Genomic DNA, 19,467 nt, shown 5'->3' on the forward strand with positions numbered 1-19,467 from the left:
CTACCTTAATATTGTGGCTTTATCAAATTTGAAAAATTTTGGGTTTTCTCTGCGAGAAAAGCGTGATGATCATGTTGCTTTTAGACTTGAAATGGATGGTGGAACAGTATTACATTTGTTGTTTGAAGTCACTTTGGTTGATTTACATGTAATTAAATCATTACCCCAGACATCCACAGTACAATAAAATACCAGCAATTCTGTTTGATTCGCACAAATAATGGTTGTTTTTTTCTGGCCAATGTGCGGCATCTTAGAAACTTGTAGCTTATCAGTTGGCTGAATATCATTACATCTTTCAATCACTTCCAATGAGTGTCGTAATTGCCAAGTTGGTTTCGAAACCCTTAAGTTTCCATAAATAATTACAATCTATCAATCATTAGTTTCAGACTCCTTAAGTTTCTGCAAATAATTACAACCTACCAATCACAACCAACCTTCCAAGATGCTGCACAATGTCAGTTTTTCTAAGTTTTTCTGCTTTACTTAGGCCTATAGGCAGAAGGCAATAATGTGAAGCATGATTCTATCAGTAAAAATTTCAAAGTTACTGTTAAATAACCATAACAATCACCATCTGCAGGTATTACAGATGCCACGAATTTTGAAAGCAAATTCATTCTCTAAGAAGTGTTAGCATATAAATTTCTTTTGTCATTTCCATTGGAAAAAACCCTTTTGTTTCATAGAACAGTTGCAACTATAGTCTCCCCACTCTCCATTATACTATTCTATATGGCTGAGGACACAATCAGTGGAAAGTCTTGACTGTAATGGTGACTTTATTTGTCTGACTGTGATCTAGTGGAGATATTGATATGATTTGATTTGATATGATTTATTTCACCTAGAAAAGGTATGATCACAAATCAAACAAATGTGTGTTTTGATTGTATACAATCAAGCAGTGTTTTCATAACTTGGTGAAAGGCTAGAAAATAGTCCAAAACGGACTAATCTAGTCCATTGTGCGATTGAGAAACTTTCTGCAAGTCCCATTCACTTCAAGCATGTGCAAATGTTCCCCTCACACAAACAGTGATATGACAAGCTCTTTACAACTCAGAGAAGACGGCATAAGTATCGCGGTCATTACAGCAAAAGCGTTTCTCATAGAAAGTAATATTGATGCATTGTTACTCAGTGAAATATGACTTTATTTTACACGCAATCACCAACTTGAACCAAGTCCACAGGGAGCCGTGCTGAGGCTCAATGTACCACTTAATTAATGGCATTGAAAATCATTACTGGTGATAAGCAATGCGTACACACCGAAGATAAGCTTGATTTCAATAATATTTCTCACATCAGATGTCGTTCATTCCTCAAAACAGATCACCATGGAATTAACACTCCTTTGAAATCATAAAATAATGCATTATGTTCCTTTGTTCTTGTTGCCATGACTTTCAGCAAAGCATTGACACATTCTTCCGTTGAAATGGGCGCATTAGGTCCTCCCCTCTCGGTCCTGACCCAACCTGGATGTAGATTTACCACCAGTATCTTATCAGCTTCCAGTTCAATGCTTAGGTTCTTGCTAACCATATGCAAAGCAGCCTGTGAAGAGAGTTGGATGAAAAAATATTTCTGTCTGATTCAACCTTGAAACCTAGATCACCTGCGCAACCACAAGAGAAAATAGCATGCTGAAACACTCAACTGTGTTCCTGCCTCAAATTAAAGTTAATAATGCTATATATGACTCCCAAGTTTCACGCCATTTACTATTATGAAAGCTTTTTGAACTCCACATCTCTGATGTTTTGCTCACTTAAGGTAGTATGCTCCTCGAAAGTGAAAGACTCAAACTTTTGCTCAAACTTTCCTCAGAGAATATTTCAACCATTCTCTTTCAAAATCAAGAATGAAAATGTGGATCACAGTGCAAATTTTGGTACTAGAGAAACAAATGACCCAGGATTTACAATTTTACTTGATGCTATAGCAGTGAGCTCATAAAAGTGTGTTGCCTCAATAAACTAATTATCGAGTAGAGGCTTTTATGAATGGAAGTGGTATCTTACTCAATTTTTAACACAGGGTGCCAATTGCTAGCTCTCATTTACAACCCTTGGCAGGGTCTGTTTTGTCTTTATACAAGCAGAATTTCTGTCTGTATCAAGTAGCCTTGATCAACACTAAAGTGGCCATGGGTGAAAAACTTTCTCTAAGCAGGATTAACATTTTGATATTGTTCACATTCACAGATGTTGAAAAAGTGACCTATCTTACCTTAGAAGCTATATGCACATTCCATAATTTTTGATCACTGAGTACAACTAGATTTAAAAAGAGTGTTTTGAGATGTTGCTGCAGTACAGTAGCTGGATTGACTCATTTTGCCTTTACACTATTTCTTATTCAATTTATTTACACCTAGTTTCTGCGTGCTTTTAGTGGGTTTTCCACTGTCTGTGTGCACCATTTAGGAAAATAATATGGCACACAAACCCCTGTTAAACGGCAGTAATTTGGAGAAATAGCTAGGCATCTTTAGCCCGGTAGGTTAAAAATTTGATCGGAAGTAGTTTAAAGACAAGTGACGAGAATAGTTATTCTCGAGTGCCCAGGCGTTTCCCAACTGGTACACTTTTGCGTAGAAAAACGCTGTAGCTCGATCTGCTTTACCGTCCAACCCATAATGCCAGGCAAAACCTCAAGCTACTGTACTGCAGCAATATGAGATGGTGATCAGGCTGCAAAAATTTATTGTCAAAGTTGGGAATTGGGGTTCATGCATCTCTTACATTTGGTGACTACACTCTGTCAACAAGTCAATCATATCATTGACAATGACTTGTCATATGGCTTAGGCCAGACTGTCCTCAGGTGCTTTTGGAGATCTTTAAAATAGTTATGGAAATTCAATTCAAATATTTATAATATTCAAACCAAATGATAAGTTGCAGTAATATTGCTGTAACTTTGCTTAAGCTGTCAAGCCTACCTTGGAACATCTATAGCTGTAATATCTGGCACTTCTATTATCCTCAATGGAAGCCAGTTTAGTGGAAATATTCATGATTGCAGCACGTGATGCACTGTACTCATCTTTACCATAGGTCTGTGCTGCTTTCCTTATGAGTGGTAGAAACCTCTGTAGAAAATGATTGCATATTAACCAACAACACTATTTATTCAATGTCCATTCAAATTGCAGTAACTGACATATTTTATCCCTCATGTTCCACATAATATAAATGGGAAACGTGGGTGTTCAGTTTAAATAACTACCGGTACGATACTCTATGATCAGTGTTATGGTAGTATGCACCTCGAAAATGAAAGACAAATTTTTGCTCAAACTTTTCTCAAGGAATCTTTAAACCACACTCTTTCAAAATCAAGAATAAAAATCAGGGCTCACCGTGCAAATTTTGATACTAGAGAAACAAATTACCCCAAATTTACCGATATTTGAAATTCAAAATGGCCACTGTCCTGGTGTTAACTCTATGGAGAAAAATACAATTTTTGAAAGACTGAGATGGTGAAAAGTTTTCTTAAACCAAGAGTTTTAAAATGAACCCCCACAAGTGGTAGATCAGAAAATAATTGTGAAAGTTACAGAGTCCGAATATCTGTCCCCAAGGGTCATTCTACCTTGATAAGGATTTATATAATATAGTCATGTCAGGCCATTTTTAAATATTTAAGAAAAATAATTTTAACATTTGCAAGATATCACCAAATGTAACAAACAGATTTCGAATAACTAAGACTGAACAAGTAGTTGTCATAATTCAGATTTTTAAACTTAAATTTTCATATTTTTGTCTGCATTAACTTCCGAAGAGTCTTGAATTCAGATGTTGACAAGCTTTGGCAACAATATTATGCTAATAAAATCTAAAACACTGTTTTTCCTGTTGCATTCAGTAATACTAATCTTTTTGCATCAAGATTTGTAGTATATTGAATGGAAAAAATATATATTTTGTATAATGCGATGGCAAAGTTTGAAAATGATCCGATTTTACGCTGAGCTGAGAAACAGCTTCCCCACAAAGTCCTAGTACTGGTTAAATATGCAAAATTATCTCATTCAAATATTTCAGGGCCTATGGAAACTTGAAATTTGAGATATAACTATTTTGACAAGTGTTGCAGCAAATTGTGGTCATCAAAATTTGGGTGCAATAGATTCCTGGAGGGGCTACAAGAAAGTATGTGATTTGTGCGATTGCTTCTCGGGAGGGTGTGCACACATTTCGTGATATGAACACGAGAACATTACCAAAATGTGGCGGCCATCCATTGAATATCACTTCCTGACCTTCCCAGCAAGGGGTCATATGACATATACGTATTCAAATCAGCGGTTTCTCTGAAATTAGATATTCAAATAAATTTGCAAAAATATGTCCACCTTCGGCATTGAGTGCAGTTATACACGTCATGATTTCTAATGGTTTTAAATTTAGCACAATTTTCTCGTTTTCGTTTCATTGGGGAACTTCACAGACTGTTGGCTCACGATGTAGTGTCCTGTGTGACTTGCTGAGTGTGTTATCTTCCCTTGATCTCACTCCAATCCAAAGCTAGGCAACGCTTTTCAACTTGGAAGGATAATCTACAGTGATATGTCCACACAGAATATTACAAATAATATATATTGCTATGCGGGATGTAAATAAGCCAATAAGCAAAAATCCTGTGTGTGCATGTTGTTGTTTATACGAGAATGGTTTCATCCATAGAGCAAGGAAAATGGGGGAGATTGACGGAAGATTATACACACTCAGCATGCAAGCAGCAGGATGCATCGTAAACCAAAAGTTTAATTCAACAATGCTATTTCTTACCTTGACGACCAATAATGGACCAACTGTATTCACTCTGTAATTTGAAATCATTGCTTCTTCAGTCACGTCATCAATTTTCTCTTCTTTCTCACTAATTGCAGCATTATTTATCAGCAAATTGAGTCCACTTCCAGCAAGTATCTGTTCCACCTGCAAGGCTGCACTGTCAATAGTTGTCTTGTCCTCAACATCTGGAAAATAAATAAACTTAATATATTTATGAGAGTCTATGTGTACTTCTTTCAAGTTTTAACAATCATACTGAAAACTACTGACCTACATGGTCATACAGCTCCACTGTGATTGTCCACAAAGGAAAAAAATAGAAATTATCTGGTTGTACAGTGTCTGGCCAATCAATAAAAATGTTGATCATTTACAGAACTTCAAAAGTCGGTAATTTCAAATAAAAAGACAGGGGAAGGAATTAAATCTAGGGAAGAGCAAAATCAAACATCATTAAAGTGAAGGTCGTTTCAAAGAAAAAGATGTTTAGACCAAAAATAAGAAAATTTGCCAAGAAATTTATCTATGCAAAATATATAATCTTTCAGACATATAAGCTTAACTCATCCCAAGAAACAAGCTACCTTAGATACTGAAAGCTATGTGACCAATATTTTTAAAGAAAAAATTGTTTTAGCAAAGGTTGAATTACTTGTCAAAAGGGTATATATGTGCAAATTTAATTTTTTAAACTAAAATCGAGTTAGATTTGTGCATATTGAGATTTTGATACACACCTATTTTGAGAACTGTAACAGATGGATTGTCCTTGCTTATCTGCTGTAATTCCTGTAAAATCAATAATTTTGCGCTTGTTTGCAAAACATTGCATAAAAAGACCGGTCATGAATACAGTACAAATTGTCCCATGATATATATGTCATTATTGTTCTTACTTTTTATATTATTTGAGTCACTATCTTTGCAGGAGCACTTGGGACTAATGCAGCATATTGTAACTATGCACAATCTAAGCAATATATCTTATCAGTATACTGATGGCACAAATACTGCAATCTGCTTAGTCAAGACATAAAGATAACCATGATTATATATTTGCCATATAACATGGTTGGAATAGCCACTAGCTCTAAGCCAGAGAAAAATTCCCCATGTGACATTTCATGTCAGAATTTAATATTATGATGAAATAGCAATAAACCATCAAAGTAGCGGGTATACCATTCGATTGTAAACGGTTAAAGGGGAAGTTCACTCAATATATGCACTCGCTATTGCTCATGCACGTGTCTTATTGGTCAAAATCTCATACCATTGTTGGATGTGGTTTATCGCTTAAATACACTACCCTAGGGACGGGTATACCACAAGATTTTGACCAGTTCACGACATATATGCTTGTGTGTTATTAAGATGGATTGAACTGGTCATAACGAGTGATATAACAGTTTGTTGCTTTTTTTAATTTTTTTTGGAAATAGACAAAAAAGCGAACAATGACTGTGGCAAAATAGAACAAAGGAATTCACATATCTCTGCCATGGTGTTGTATGAAGATCTCTCATATAAATTTGGTCACTTAACATTTTTAATACAGATTGAGAAACAGGCATGAAAACACTTAAACAAAAGCAGGCACCATAGCGAAAGAAAAAAGACAAATTCATCATCCTACCACTTAAATAACTTAAGAAATTACATAATCATGTGTCAGGTCCAGTGTTACAATACACAGGAAAGTCTTGCCATATCTCAAAATATTTAGACGGTACCTTAATTTTCTTTCAAAGTTTCAGAAACTGTCATTTCCAACTTTTGGATATCACAGTATTTAATATCTATATTTGACAGCCTGAAAGCTGGGACATTCTCTCATCAGTTTACACTCATATATGCTTTTCTTACACAGAATAACAATATAATTCAACAGAATTAGTTTATTGCTGTTATATCGTAACTAACAGTATGTTGAAATTCTATGAAAAAAATCCCTCCCCACCCTCCCCCACCCAGGGGACTGACTGCTGTACCCCATGGTATCATAAATGTTACGGTCAGGATCACCAGCCTAAGGGCATGCGAGCAGGCCACAAATATTGCCCGATCTTCATGTGTTCTTAATTTTATTTCACCGAACATTTGTAATCATCAAAAATTTAAGTATATGTACTGTTTGCATCTAACGACAGGTTGAAAAGACGCGCAACTTTTTGAATGATGCATTTTAAATATCTTGTGCAAGAGATCCTGGAGCCTCAGTACTAAGATGTGTTTGCCGGCTTTGAACTTGCATTAGAATGGCCAGCGCGTAGCAGGCGAGAGTCAAGGGCAAAAGCAAATAGAACCATGTTATCTCACTTTTTTGGAATGTCAGGTGGGGATCAAATCGCCATGTTTTCGAAATGCCAAATAGGGGCTCAGTGTGTTTTTGAATTTTGACAGAGGCTCATACATGCCAAAATTCATCTTGCCAGTCAGGAATTTCATCATTTAGTTGTGCTTTCTGCGTGCCCTTTGAGCATATCAATCAGACATATTTGTCAGTGCACCCTTTGCCCGGGGGGGGGGGGGGGGGGGGGGGGGGTAACTTCATAGATGGCTATACGGGGAGGGCCGCGCGAAAGGGGTCGTTTTTTTGCACTGTTTGGTATCAGAAAGGGTATACTTTTCACGAGGTGTTGGTATGAGAAAGGGTCTGGTTTTTAAACACAAACTGACATTTGTTAAAAAATCATGCTGTCAACACTGGAACCCATGTATCTACATCCCAGATCTACCATCTATATTTCCGATCTGTCGGTTGGACTGTTGGTACCCCTGGTACGCAAGGCGGGTGAGTTGTATCTGTATACGTATGGTATTGTATGGTATCAGATAGCTGTGGAAACGCAGCTATCTGTTGGCGGGGTAGCGTGAGTTGCTATGCGGGTCAAGGGTCAACCCCACCACTCACATAGCAACTCACGCTACCCCGCCAAGAGATAGCTGCGTTTCCCACAACTAGGTATCAGAAAGGGTAGGTTTTTTTGCTCAAACTGGTATCACAACAGTTTGGGTTTCCATGGTCGTGGCAGAGCCCCCCCCCCCCATACTATTAGCCATGGAGTTACCCCACCCCCCCCCACCAGACCCTTTGGCTGCGTGACTTTAATATATATGACATATACATATAAATCAGATCTAGAGATATCTGTATGTTTAATATTTTCCATCCAATATTATTATTTATTTATCAGCCGTGTTCACAATAATGACATTGGCTCAGAAAGAAAGAGAAGGGGAAGAAAATGTATAACACTGAAAAGTTTTCAGATTCACTTCATTCAAATTAGATCAGAAGTGATTAAACTTTCTGTCTGAAAATCTGTAACAATTCATTCATGTATTTTGCAACAACATGAACAATGCAACTGTCAGTACATGACAAAAAATTTGTTTTCACTGTGCTGTGACGCAAATATGACGTAGACCCCGCAATACCCGGCCGGATGGCCAGCGGTCGAGAATTCAAATTGTCTAAAAGATGCGTGTCCACCAATTTCATCTAAAACCATCAAGGTTGTTAGAATTGCGACTGCGACTTTGACAGGTAGAACTGGAAAAGCAGGACTTGATTATCAAGATACTTACATGCGCGGTATCTGGCGACCTGCACGATGCAAATATATGTACCGGAGGAGACTGAGGAGATGGCAGTCGGACAAATTGTTTCACAAATTCCAAGCCGATGCCCCTGCTACAACCCACAGGCGTACGGAATGTTTCCTAGATCGTCGTAAAGGGAAGTGACTGACACTGTACTGTGAGGCCGAAGGCCGAACCTCGGTACTGTATACAGTACCGAGGTTCGGCCTTCGGCCTCACAGTACAGTGTCAGTCACTTCCCATCCGACGACGATCTAGGAAACATTCCGTACGCCTGTGCTACAACCAGTGATTAACACGGTTTTTGCCTGTAAAGATGCCATGTACACTACTTTGAAGATTATTACAAGTCAGTATGATATTGCTGAACTTCTATGTCACTGTAGACGTCAAGGGTCTGGCCTCTGTGTACTGTGTCCTCATATGACATATGACCTCTGCATCATGCCGTAAAACGTTCAACATTTTGCTCTCTAGAGGGCGCTACACAGTGAGAGGTTGGTCGGTGTGGCCGGCTGTGCAGCGAGCACTCGAAAGTGAGATTTCCCGTAAATGTCCTTGATTCAATTTTATTAATTTTCGAACAAATTGCAAATTAGAATCTCATTTCAAGATTGTTTGTTAAAAGTATGCTTCAAAATTATTATGCTTAAAATTCAAGAATAAATTGAATAGCCACCAGCTGATATTTGTAGGCGCTAAAATTTGTACGAATTTAAATTTAACGGAGATGGTCTCATGATACCACCTGTCAGACATGCGAATTTCCTTTTTGTTTGCTTGTCTGAGTTTGTTTGTTATTTGTGATTTGTTCAATACATACAATGAGCAATAAAGAGTTGTATTTCTGTTAATGCTCGTTTGTCAAAAAAAAGCTGTGAGTTTGTACAAATGTCGATCCTTCATGTGCAATAAAGCAGACCATCCTTTAACACAGCAATGTCCGTCACTCTTTCTAAATATATAGTTGTTTATTGAGGAAGTTTGTATTTAGAAAGACTGGTGGACAACATGCAGCATACGACAATCGGGCGCTTCTGGCAGGCTGGATATAATTTTAATTTCAAAAGATATATAAGACAAACAGATTTCTTTTAGGTTTAAAACCAGATCACCATGGAATCAGCACGCCTTCGAAATCAAATAACAAGGCATTGTGTTCCTTTGTTCTTGTTGCCATGACATTCATCAAACCATTGACAGATTTTTCCAGTGGAATAATAGCATTAGGTCCTCCCATGTCAGTCTTGACCCATCCTGGATTTAGATTTACCACCAGTATCTTATCAGCTTCCAGTTCAATGCTCAGGTTTTTGCTAATCATATGCAAAGCAATCTGTAGGAAGAGGAGATTCGTTTACATATCATTGTTTGCAACTTTATCTTTCTTCCTTTCAACTCTTTCTGGAACCACAGTGGAAATGTTTTAAATTTGCTCTGTGTTATCCCAGAACATTGATTCTTGGTTTTTTTTCCTATAGTAGTTTTCTTCTGTATCAGATGTATTGTGCAAAATAATTTAAGTATTGCTCAATTCCCCTCAATGGGTCCCCTCACTCCGTTTTAAATAATAGCAGCTATTTTGACCAAAGTCTTGCGGTAAGAGGGATCAAATTTTTCAACCATTTATGAAGCACTTTATCACGTCTTTTGTGAATAAAGTGCATATGTACATAGGGAAGGGTGGTCTATGTTATCAAAGTGAAGCTGCGTGACCAAGACGGGTTGGAGCTTAGTTGTGATGACGTAATTCCAGGACATCGTCGCAAATCACGAGCCTCTTTACGGCAACAGCTTAGCCTTGATTATTGCGTAGGTCAGCGGAGCGGAAACTATGCTCTGGCTCGCGAGAATGTTCCAGGACGAAAAGATGGACTTCATTTGCTGTCTTAACCACAGGCGTGATGTTTTCTGGCTAGTTTCTATAAGTGTAGTTTATTCTACGTTTCGACGTTCTCTTCCGTTAGGCTACGGAAGAGAACGTCGAAACGTAAATAAAACTACACTTATAGAAACTAGCCAGAAAACATCACGCCTGTGGTCTTAACATATCATCAAGGAACTCTTTTACATACTTCAAATCTTAAACTAATTGACACCTTGGCTGAATTTAAACTTACCTTAGAACATCTACAGCTGTAATATCCGGCACTTTTATTTTCATACATTGAACCTCTTTTACTGGATATATTCATGATTGCAGCACGTGATGCGCTATACTCATCTTTACCATAGGTCTGTGCTGCCTTTCTTATGAGAGGCAGAAATCTCTGTAGAAATCAAAATGTTAAGTTGATATTGAAATAAAAAAACACAGATTTTATGCAATCTTCGTTTTAGATGGCAGATGTATACGTAACTGACCATATTTTATCACTGTACTTTCAAAATTGTCAGTCGTACAGTTTTCAGCTTGATTCTCCTCTTATGGAAAGAATTGACCGGTTAATGTATTTATTGTGGCGATTTTGCTGAAGTACTCTTTCTCAATCTATTATTGCTTTCCAGAAATGTTTGTTCTTAGTTTCGCCATCAAAACACATAGAAAAACAAACTTACACAATAAACAATTTCCAGCATATGGCTAACAGGATGGCGTGACAATTAAATTCAGCCTGGATATACTGTCACATTTATGTTACAATTATTACAAAAAATTGTAAAGACTTAAGACATCAGCACGAGCTAGACCTGATCCATAATACCTCAATTGGTAGAGCATCTAGACAGTTTTGCAAAGGTATGGGTAAAATTCCTTAAAAGGGCACGCCACTTTCCTTCATTGCACATTATACGGCCTCCACCACAGCCCTTCAACGGTCAATAGAGATAACTGGATAGATTCAAAATGGCGATCTCCATGGGTAAACAACTTGTCGAGTACGTTATGTTTCAGAAAACGAGCTGTTTTGGACGTTAGGAGAAGTTAATCGCATCTTTTCTGGGGTCGGTTAGGACACAGTTACGAGTGTAGTGATACATAGCGGCCGCCGCGTAGTGTGCATATTATGCGGCCGCCGCTATGTATCACTACACTCGTAACTGTGGGTTAGGAGGTTTAGGTAGGCAGGGAAAGGATTTTGCCCCGATGGAGCAGAATTTCGGCCAAAAAGACCGTTTTTTCGTTGCGGCCCGGATCCGGACCGCAGAATCCCCAGTTATCTCCATAGACCGTTGCAGTGCTGTGGTGGAGGCCGTATAACGCCGGGAACACACAGACCTGTACGCAGGGCTAATTTAAAGGTATACTGTCACCTGTTCCAATTTTGCCACAGCTAGCATGGAAAGAGAAAAGCTATTAAAAACGAATCACAGATTTTAAGCGTTTGGCCGCGTTTTAAAGACAGCGCCCTCACATGAGCATTTTGAATACCAAGGAACGCACCTTTGACCATGTATTGGCATATTTAGATTGGAGGTGACTGTATACATCAAATGTTGATCTACCTATACTCACCAATTATTTCTTACCTTTGTAACTAATAGTGGACCAACTGTATTCACTCTGTAGATTGATATCATTGTTTCTTCCTCCACGTCATCAATATTCTGTTCTGAACGAGAAATTCCAGCATTATTTATCAGCAAATTTAGCCCGCTCCCGTCAAGAATCTGTTCCATCTGCAAGGCTGCACTTTCAATTGTCGTCGCGTCTTCCACATCTTGGAGAAATAACAAGAATATCTTATTTATCTTTACAGCCTGTGTGTTTAACGCATATAAAAATCACACAGGAAACAAGCAATTTAATCATGGCTTGTGAAGCTCAGTAAGGTTCTGAAGATTTTCACTGAAAAAAATTTAAAAAAATGTATGACCCAATCTGGTAAACACACATTTACCGAACACTTAACAACTGAAAATTCTTGATAGTGTCGCTATATAAAGTAAAAATATCCAGTCACGATCTGCTATATTGTTCAGATCATTTAGGGCTCAAGTTGTTATAACAAAACTGATCTTGAGGAACTTAAGACTTTATAACTAGGCATATCAAACAATTGTGTGATTTACAAACCGTAAGCAAACTGGCAACATTCGAAATCCCGAGTGCCCAAGCGTTTCAGTGTATAAATATTTTATAAAATCATATAGACTCTAAGGTGTATGGTAAAATATATCCTTCTATGATCTTGTCACAGGCTAATTATACATTATTTGTGTTGATATTTCCAGATATGATCAAAAATTAATTATGAATATTGATAAATTATCATTATGAATGATACAGAATAATAAAATCTTGCTTTTTTACAAACTGTCGTCTATTTTGTGTGAATACCTTCTGGAAACCCTATTGTTGTTATAATTATGATTATTAATAAATTATGATTATCTTTAATTAAATCATATTTTACACATTGTAATCTGCTTATGTAAACAACCCTCTGGAAATCCTTATGTAGTTTTGTGTATATAATGAGCCACTTGTCCCTCGCGCCCCCTCTCTTTCTTATGACAGGTTTCACGGTGATAAAGTCGGATTTATGGTCTCTGATAAATCTCTTTGAGAAGTATCCAAACCGTAACGAAATTGCGAACTCTCATAATCTTATAAAACCGATTAACATAATGCATTGTTTTATTGTCTCTCAATTTTCAATCATGCAATGCAGTGGCAGTTTAACGTTAATACGACCGTGCCAATAGAATTCGAATTTGTAATTTTACAGACACGACTGTCGTGCTAAACGTCAATATCCAATGGCTATTTGCATATGATCGCGCCAATTGTGGTGTGGTTTTTGCTGATAATGATCTTCATCTCAATGATCATACGATCATATGATCGTGCAAACAGAGGTGTCATTGTACACAATTGATTCGATTATCACGTTAATACTCACTATGCATGGAGTGACCTGACAAACTGAGTACAGTGTGATCTTTACTTTGATACTAAAAAAGTGCCATGTGATAAGTCGTCTGGGCCTAGTGCAGTATGAGGGATATATTAGATGTAAGCTTACGATGTCATTCCAGCCTTCATAAGCTTCACCAACGATGGATATGACAATGGTTAGCGTTGAATGTATTGGAAGAATTCTATTCATGTCTTACCTATTTTGAGCACTGTTACAGACGGGTTGTCCTTGCTTATCTGCTGCAATTCCTGTAAAAACCATCAGATGTTATGTTTGTTTTGCTATTATATTTTTCATTGACATATTGAAAATTATCGACAGTAAATTAGCCTCTTCGTGAATACATTGTATTCACTTAAATGAGAACAAAATGAAAAACATAAGTTGCACTGATTACAATTTCATCAAAATCGGTCTTATTTTCAATTGTGAACATATTTGTAAGCTTTAGGGCCGTCCCAGATTGTCGCATAAGTTCATGAAACTAAATTCCTTCCTTTACATCAAATCCCCTTTCCTCCCCTCCCCTTGAACGAAAGTTCAAAAGGGCGAAATGTTGATGCCTTCCTGAGAGTACAATGTAGCATTTTGCTATACAACTACTGAAGAATATGTTACCCCTGACCAAATTACATCGTCAAGTAATCGATCAATTTTGAGTACTAACCACCGCCAGTATGACACGAACGAGTTCGAAATAGTTCCTGCAAAATTTGTTGGTACGAGTGTGCATTTTTGTTAATTTTTACACAAATTGGAGGTCAAATCCCCTCCCCCGTAAACGAATAAATTTCACTTTTTGAACTTATGCGACAATCTGAGACGGTCCGTTAATATCACCGTCGTTTTGCAGGAACACAAAGACACCTAGAACTGTAGCAGCCTTGGTACCTATGGAACATCAACCTGTGCATGACTGTATTGATTATATATATATATATATATATATATATATATATTATATATATATATATATATATATATATATATATATATATATATATATATATGTGTGTGTGTGTGTGTGTGTGTGTGTGTGTGTGTGTGTGTGTGTGTGTGTGTGTGTGTGTGTGTGTGTGTGTTTGTGTGTTGTGTGTGTGAAGAATTAAAATAGACTAACGCAGGATACAAACCTGATCGTTTACGTATATAAACCACTGAAGGACCGTGCAGATCAACTCAATAATGTCAATCCTTGCGCAAAGCTTTTTAAGTTCCATGAAGCTGATCAAGGGTCAACGATGTGGGGTCAGCTGACACCACTGCCACCCCTGGAACACTGTGTGAGGCTAGAATGGTCGCAAACATGCATGCTCCAAGACTTGTTGCATTACTTGGGACTGCAAAGTCACGGACCCGTGCGAGCAGGTGATGATTAGTGACCGACACGACTTTGACCGTGTAAGATCTCCAAATCTGACATTGATGCGGATACTCACGTGAGCAGTATCTGGTGACCTGCATGAGGCAAATATGTGTGCAGGCGGCATTGGTAGTCCTAGAAATTGTTTCACCAACTCCAAGCCGATGCCCCGGCTGCAACCAGTAATTAACACGGTTCCTGCTTTCAGAGATGCCATGGACTTTTGACGCGGCTTTGAACACTAATACACGCAGCAGCTGGCTTACAATTATCGCTTGTTTCCTGTTCATATACAACTAGCTTTGTTTGCGTTACATTGAGGGTGTCAGGTCGGGTCATCCACGTTTACTCTACGGAGCGTGACCCCGGATGGCCTTACCGACAACAATAGGCCGTAAATAATATAATAATATTTTATTGCTTGCTTGTAAATATAGGATTTACATCACATTTGTGGCAATAAAAGTGTGATACAAAAATAAGTTCAAACTTTTCTCCAATAAAGATAAAGTAATACAATAAAGCCATAACTCGGTATTTCTTCGTTTATATAAAATAATCTGCAAGTTGTTCAGTAAAAGATAACATTTGTTTTGTTAGTAGAAAAGTAAGCTGGCTTTCAGTTGTATATAATTTTGGAAATTTGATTTTACTGAAAAAGTTCTTCCTTTGGACTTCAAGTTTATATTTCTGACAGACTATATGAAAAATATGTTTCATCTTCGATACTGTTGGTGTTACATTGATTATCTTTCAGTAATTGGGGTTTTTGGAACAGTGTATCTCCCTTTTTCAATTGCTAGATCATGCTTGCTTATGCGAAGTTTGGTGAGTAATTTTCTTTTCTCACCTTGTAACTGTGTTAAGTAGGGTTCTAATCTATAATGATGTTTTATTTTGGCGTACGTTCTTATTACTATTTTCATCAGTGATCAAATTTTTCCAAAAGACCTCATAATTGCTTGTTAAATTTGTTTTCATTAATCCAGCTATAACTTTTTGGTGTTTAAGTGATGGAGCTTTATCAAGGAGAAATTTCATTCCATTTTCTTTAATTAAGGGGACTGTGGTTCACGTAGCAACAGCTACCTGTGGTCTGAGCTTGTCTTCAACTTCTGCTTTTCGATCGTCTATCAGACCAAAGTCTCTAGACTGTCGACAGTCTCTTGTGCCTTTATCTGTCTTTTATTGGTGTAGTCCTTCGCACGAAGATGGGGGGGGGGGGGGGGATCGCAAGCGAAGCGCCGAAGGCTGGAGCTGCGCATTCCGAAAGCATGTTACGTCGACACAAATACAAGTCTTTATTTGGTTCTCTATATTATTTGGAAAAAATTATACCTAACAAATCAAGAAACGCATAAACATACAAACAAACAACAAACGCATAAACAAACAAACAAGGCGCCTGAGTCCCCTGTGGTTTAAGCCCATTTGAGCTTGTATTTGACACAACAGTCCGTGGCCCATTTAAGCTCTTTAAAGAGAAATTTCTATCAGACGATAATGATTGTCTGAATATTTTGCAATATGTATCAGAATTTCGTACAAAACTTAAGAAGGCATGTCAAATTAGCCAGAGAAAACCTTGAGTCATCTCAGCAGTCAATGAAAGTAAAATACGATAAAAAACACCTCAAAACAACCCTCTTGTTTTTCTGCAGAAATTAAAGACAAAAATCAGGGATTGTTAAGATAGAGTTCAATGTTACAGGATTTTAACCTAGACATTGTACATATCAAGGGCAGAAACAATCTGATTGCCGACTGTCTCTCTCGTATTTAGAGTTTATAGTTGTTCACACTTTTAATATCACATTTGTAAAAAGAGAGATTTTTCGCTGAAAAATTTTCTTCTTTTTGAAGAGGGGGATCTGTTATGTAGGTCATTTTACCTCACTCATGACCTGAGGTTAATTAGTCCAGAACATTTTTAAAGGCCATTCTCCTCCATGACCTTGAATTTAATTAGTCATGTTCAGACAGAACTTCTGGAAATTTAATTATTCGTGTTTACTACAAGTGGAGATATTTTAGGACGGCAATTAGTATATCAACAGAAGTTCTAGATTATACTCTCCATATTGAATCATTGAGTATAAATAGGGAACGGCACAGTTTTCAGTCAGACAATATGGATCGTGTCACTGACGTTTTTACTTCAAGACTTTGGGTTCAGTCTTCAGCAGTGTAAATTGTCAAGAACAGTTCAAGAAGCTCTTACATATTTAATAACTTTCTGTAGTTTGATTGGCCCTATATGAACACAGGCTCCTTAGCTGGGTAGTCTGCTAAGTAGATCGATTTTCGGATCGATCTATTGATCCCGTAGTCAATATGCCCGCCACTGCAACCTAAATACTCACATTGGCGGGCATATCGACTACCGGATCAATAGATCGATCCGAAAATCGATCTACTTAGCAGACTACCCAGCTAAGGAGCGCCTATGTATGAAAAGCTGAATGCAATGAATTTAATCATACTTCACAGACATATTGGTTTTACTTAGATAGGCATGCTGGAAGTTTTTGTGTTTTTGCTACATCTTTTTTCTAACGCACTCCTTTTGGCACATGGTGTCCCATGAAGTCTTTACTTTGATTATGACTGGAGGGGATGCCAGATCAAGCATTTCTCTCATATTTCAAAGTCATGTCACCGTGGTCTGAACACAAGTACGTGCGTAATCTATAAAGTATTGTCTTTCCGGTAGGGTTGCAATGATATGCTCCTTGCTTGTTTGTTTGTTTGTTTTTGCTGAAGTTATGCAAGCTGCGGATGAAAGCTGAATGTTAAACATTGTTTGTTAAAAAGTTCATTTTGTGCTGTGTGATAGCTGTATTATCGATGCCTTGCTGTTATCTGAGAAACAATCAATAACAATACTTATAGTCAAATCTGTGTACGGTGGTCACAAAAGGGACAAAGAAAAATTTACCACTGTAAAGGAATTTAAGCCTTTCTGTAAAGGGAATAGTGGTATGCCTTTCAGTGTAGGTACTGAGCTGAATGGTAAATTTGATAAAAGATTACAGTCATAATAATATTCAATGTCATTCACCTCTTGAAGATCATGTGACATGCATTTAATTTTTGAAAGAACTGTAATGCAAGTATAAAATCAGTCAAAATAGATTCATAACTTGTTTTTAGTCTAAGCGTTTTTGACATGTCTTTCACAGTCATAAAAGAGGGGAATTAACACTCTGTAAGAATGATCACCAAGACATGTTCAATTTGCATCCTGAATCTGTCTCTCTTTTAATGAATATTGCATAGATTGTGGTATCGGCTGGTTTCTCAGTGTTATGGTCAGAATATCACCTCACTTGAATGCAGCGTCATACTTGGATAAGTTGCAATATTGTGTCCCAGAGCACAAACTTTCGGTTCTGTTTGCTTCTTCCATGGTCTAACATGCTACCATCCCCATCCATTAAGCATTATAAGCAAGATTTGGTACTACATTGGGAATGGCCTTGTTGATATGGCAGCAATAATGCAGTAATGGGAATGGTGTCGACCCCAGCCGACAGAAGTGGAAGGGAAAGACTACTCTGTCCAATCCTATAACTCTTGTGTTAGACATCCACAATACAAATCAGGCTCAGGTAACATGTAATTGCATACATGTTTCGCACACATTTTTGCAGTTTTGGGCAAGTACAGAAAAGGCAATCAAGCTTGCACAAACTGTACCAAAATAACCCAATTCCAATCCTATTGGCCTACATTGTATCTATATTTAAAATGCTTGGAGTTATTTCTGGTAACTGCATAGTGATGGAAACCTACACATTTTCCCCCCTTTTTTATCACAACTGGAAGTTGTGATATAGAGGTGGTTTCAACCGGTGTTTGATGTGGTCCATTTCCGTAAACGACAAAAAGTCAAAAACTGCTGAACAGACTGCGTTGATATTTGATACCGATACATAGACTGGTTCCAAGGTTCCAATTCCGAAAAATGGAGCCAAACGGAGCGCCGGTTAGATAGTTTTGGGAAATTTCTAACCCCCCTTTTTATCTAATTGATTTTAGGGGTCTTTCATATATGTAGTTTTGGAATGTACACCAATCCTGCATTGTGGACTGTTTTATGAGTTGTTGAACAGAAATGAGGTTTTGATGAATGTTAGAAATATGCAGGATGGCTGATTCGAAGTATAAGAGATTTCTATGGTCTTTTGGGCATCAAAAGCATTAAAAAAAACATATTTCATAGTTTAGATTCTCACTTTTGAGATGACCCTAGGCATTTGTTAAGTAAACATCCTTGAGTCAATATACAGACTTTGACATTCCAGAGATTAAGTATCCACAACCTCACATGTTACAGTCTTTCACTAAAATGGTATGGCCCAAACCCATTGTTATCAATGGAGAGTGTGGACCTGTCTACAGGAAATTGGGGTGAACAGGTTAGACAATGACGTTACAAGTTGTAGGTTAGTTATCAAGGTAGCACCAGCATAGAGTCCTGAGCATCTGTCCATGTGTTCTCACAGCAAATTACAGGAAAAAAAATTATTTGAGAAGTTTCTCTCCTTTAAATAGAAGTATATTACAATTTAAACCTGTCATGATAGATTGCTCTCAAATGATCTGAAACACAGTAATTGCCCATTAGGAACAAATCTATAGCAAGATTTATGTAAAGTTCATGAACTTACACAAGGTATTAGACAAAAGATGACCATGACTTTGCTACTTTTCAACATTTATTTCAATCAGATTTCCCCAGCTTAGTGTATAATTTTGTAATCTTAATTACTGTCAACTTAGCTTTACTAACTTATTCATGCCTCGTCAT

The 19,467-nt window shown here is 37.4% G+C and overlaps 1 protein-coding gene across 1 annotated transcript; it reads right to left on the bottom strand.

The window, feature by feature from the left end:
- Positions 1 to 605: 605 nt before the first annotated feature.
- Positions 606 to 14,871, bottom strand: LOC139118938 (uncharacterized). The gene is made up of 10 exons (XM_070682514.1): positions 14,731 to 14,871; positions 13,488 to 13,539; positions 11,898 to 12,088; positions 10,547 to 10,696; positions 9,556 to 9,762; positions 8,412 to 8,546; positions 5,558 to 5,609; positions 4,815 to 5,005; positions 2,957 to 3,106; positions 606 to 1,566 (listed from the first exon to the last, which is right to left on the bottom strand). The coding sequence occupies exons 1-10, from the start codon at positions 14,869 to 14,871 to the stop codon at positions 1,342 to 1,344; spliced, it is 1,494 nt and encodes a 497-aa protein (XP_070538615.1). The 3' UTR covers positions 606 to 1,341.
- Between the last annotated feature and the right edge of the window lie 4,596 nt (positions 14,872 to 19,467).

This window comes from Ptychodera flava, chromosome 19 (genome assembly GCF_041260155.1).
Source record: "Ptychodera flava strain L36383 chromosome 19, AS_Pfla_20210202, whole genome shotgun sequence".
Taxonomy (NCBI): Eukaryota; Metazoa; Hemichordata; class Enteropneusta; family Ptychoderidae; genus Ptychodera; species Ptychodera flava.

What these genes read in the sequence shown, in the direction of transcription:
- LOC139118938 (XM_070682514.1), bottom strand. Translation starts at nt 14,871, where the DNA reads ATGGCATCTCTGAAAGCAGGAACCGTGTTAATTACTGGTTGCAGCCGG. An exon ending in TGTAACAGTGCTCAAAATAG is followed by an intron (nt 12,089 to 13,487) that starts GTAAGACATGAA and finishes TATTTCTCCAAG; the next exon opens with ATGTGGAAGACGCGACGACA. An exon ending in TGTTATTTGATTTCGAAGGC is followed by an intron (nt 8,547 to 9,555) that starts GTGCTGATTCCA and finishes ACGACGATCTAG; the next exon opens with GAAACATTCCGTACGCCTGT.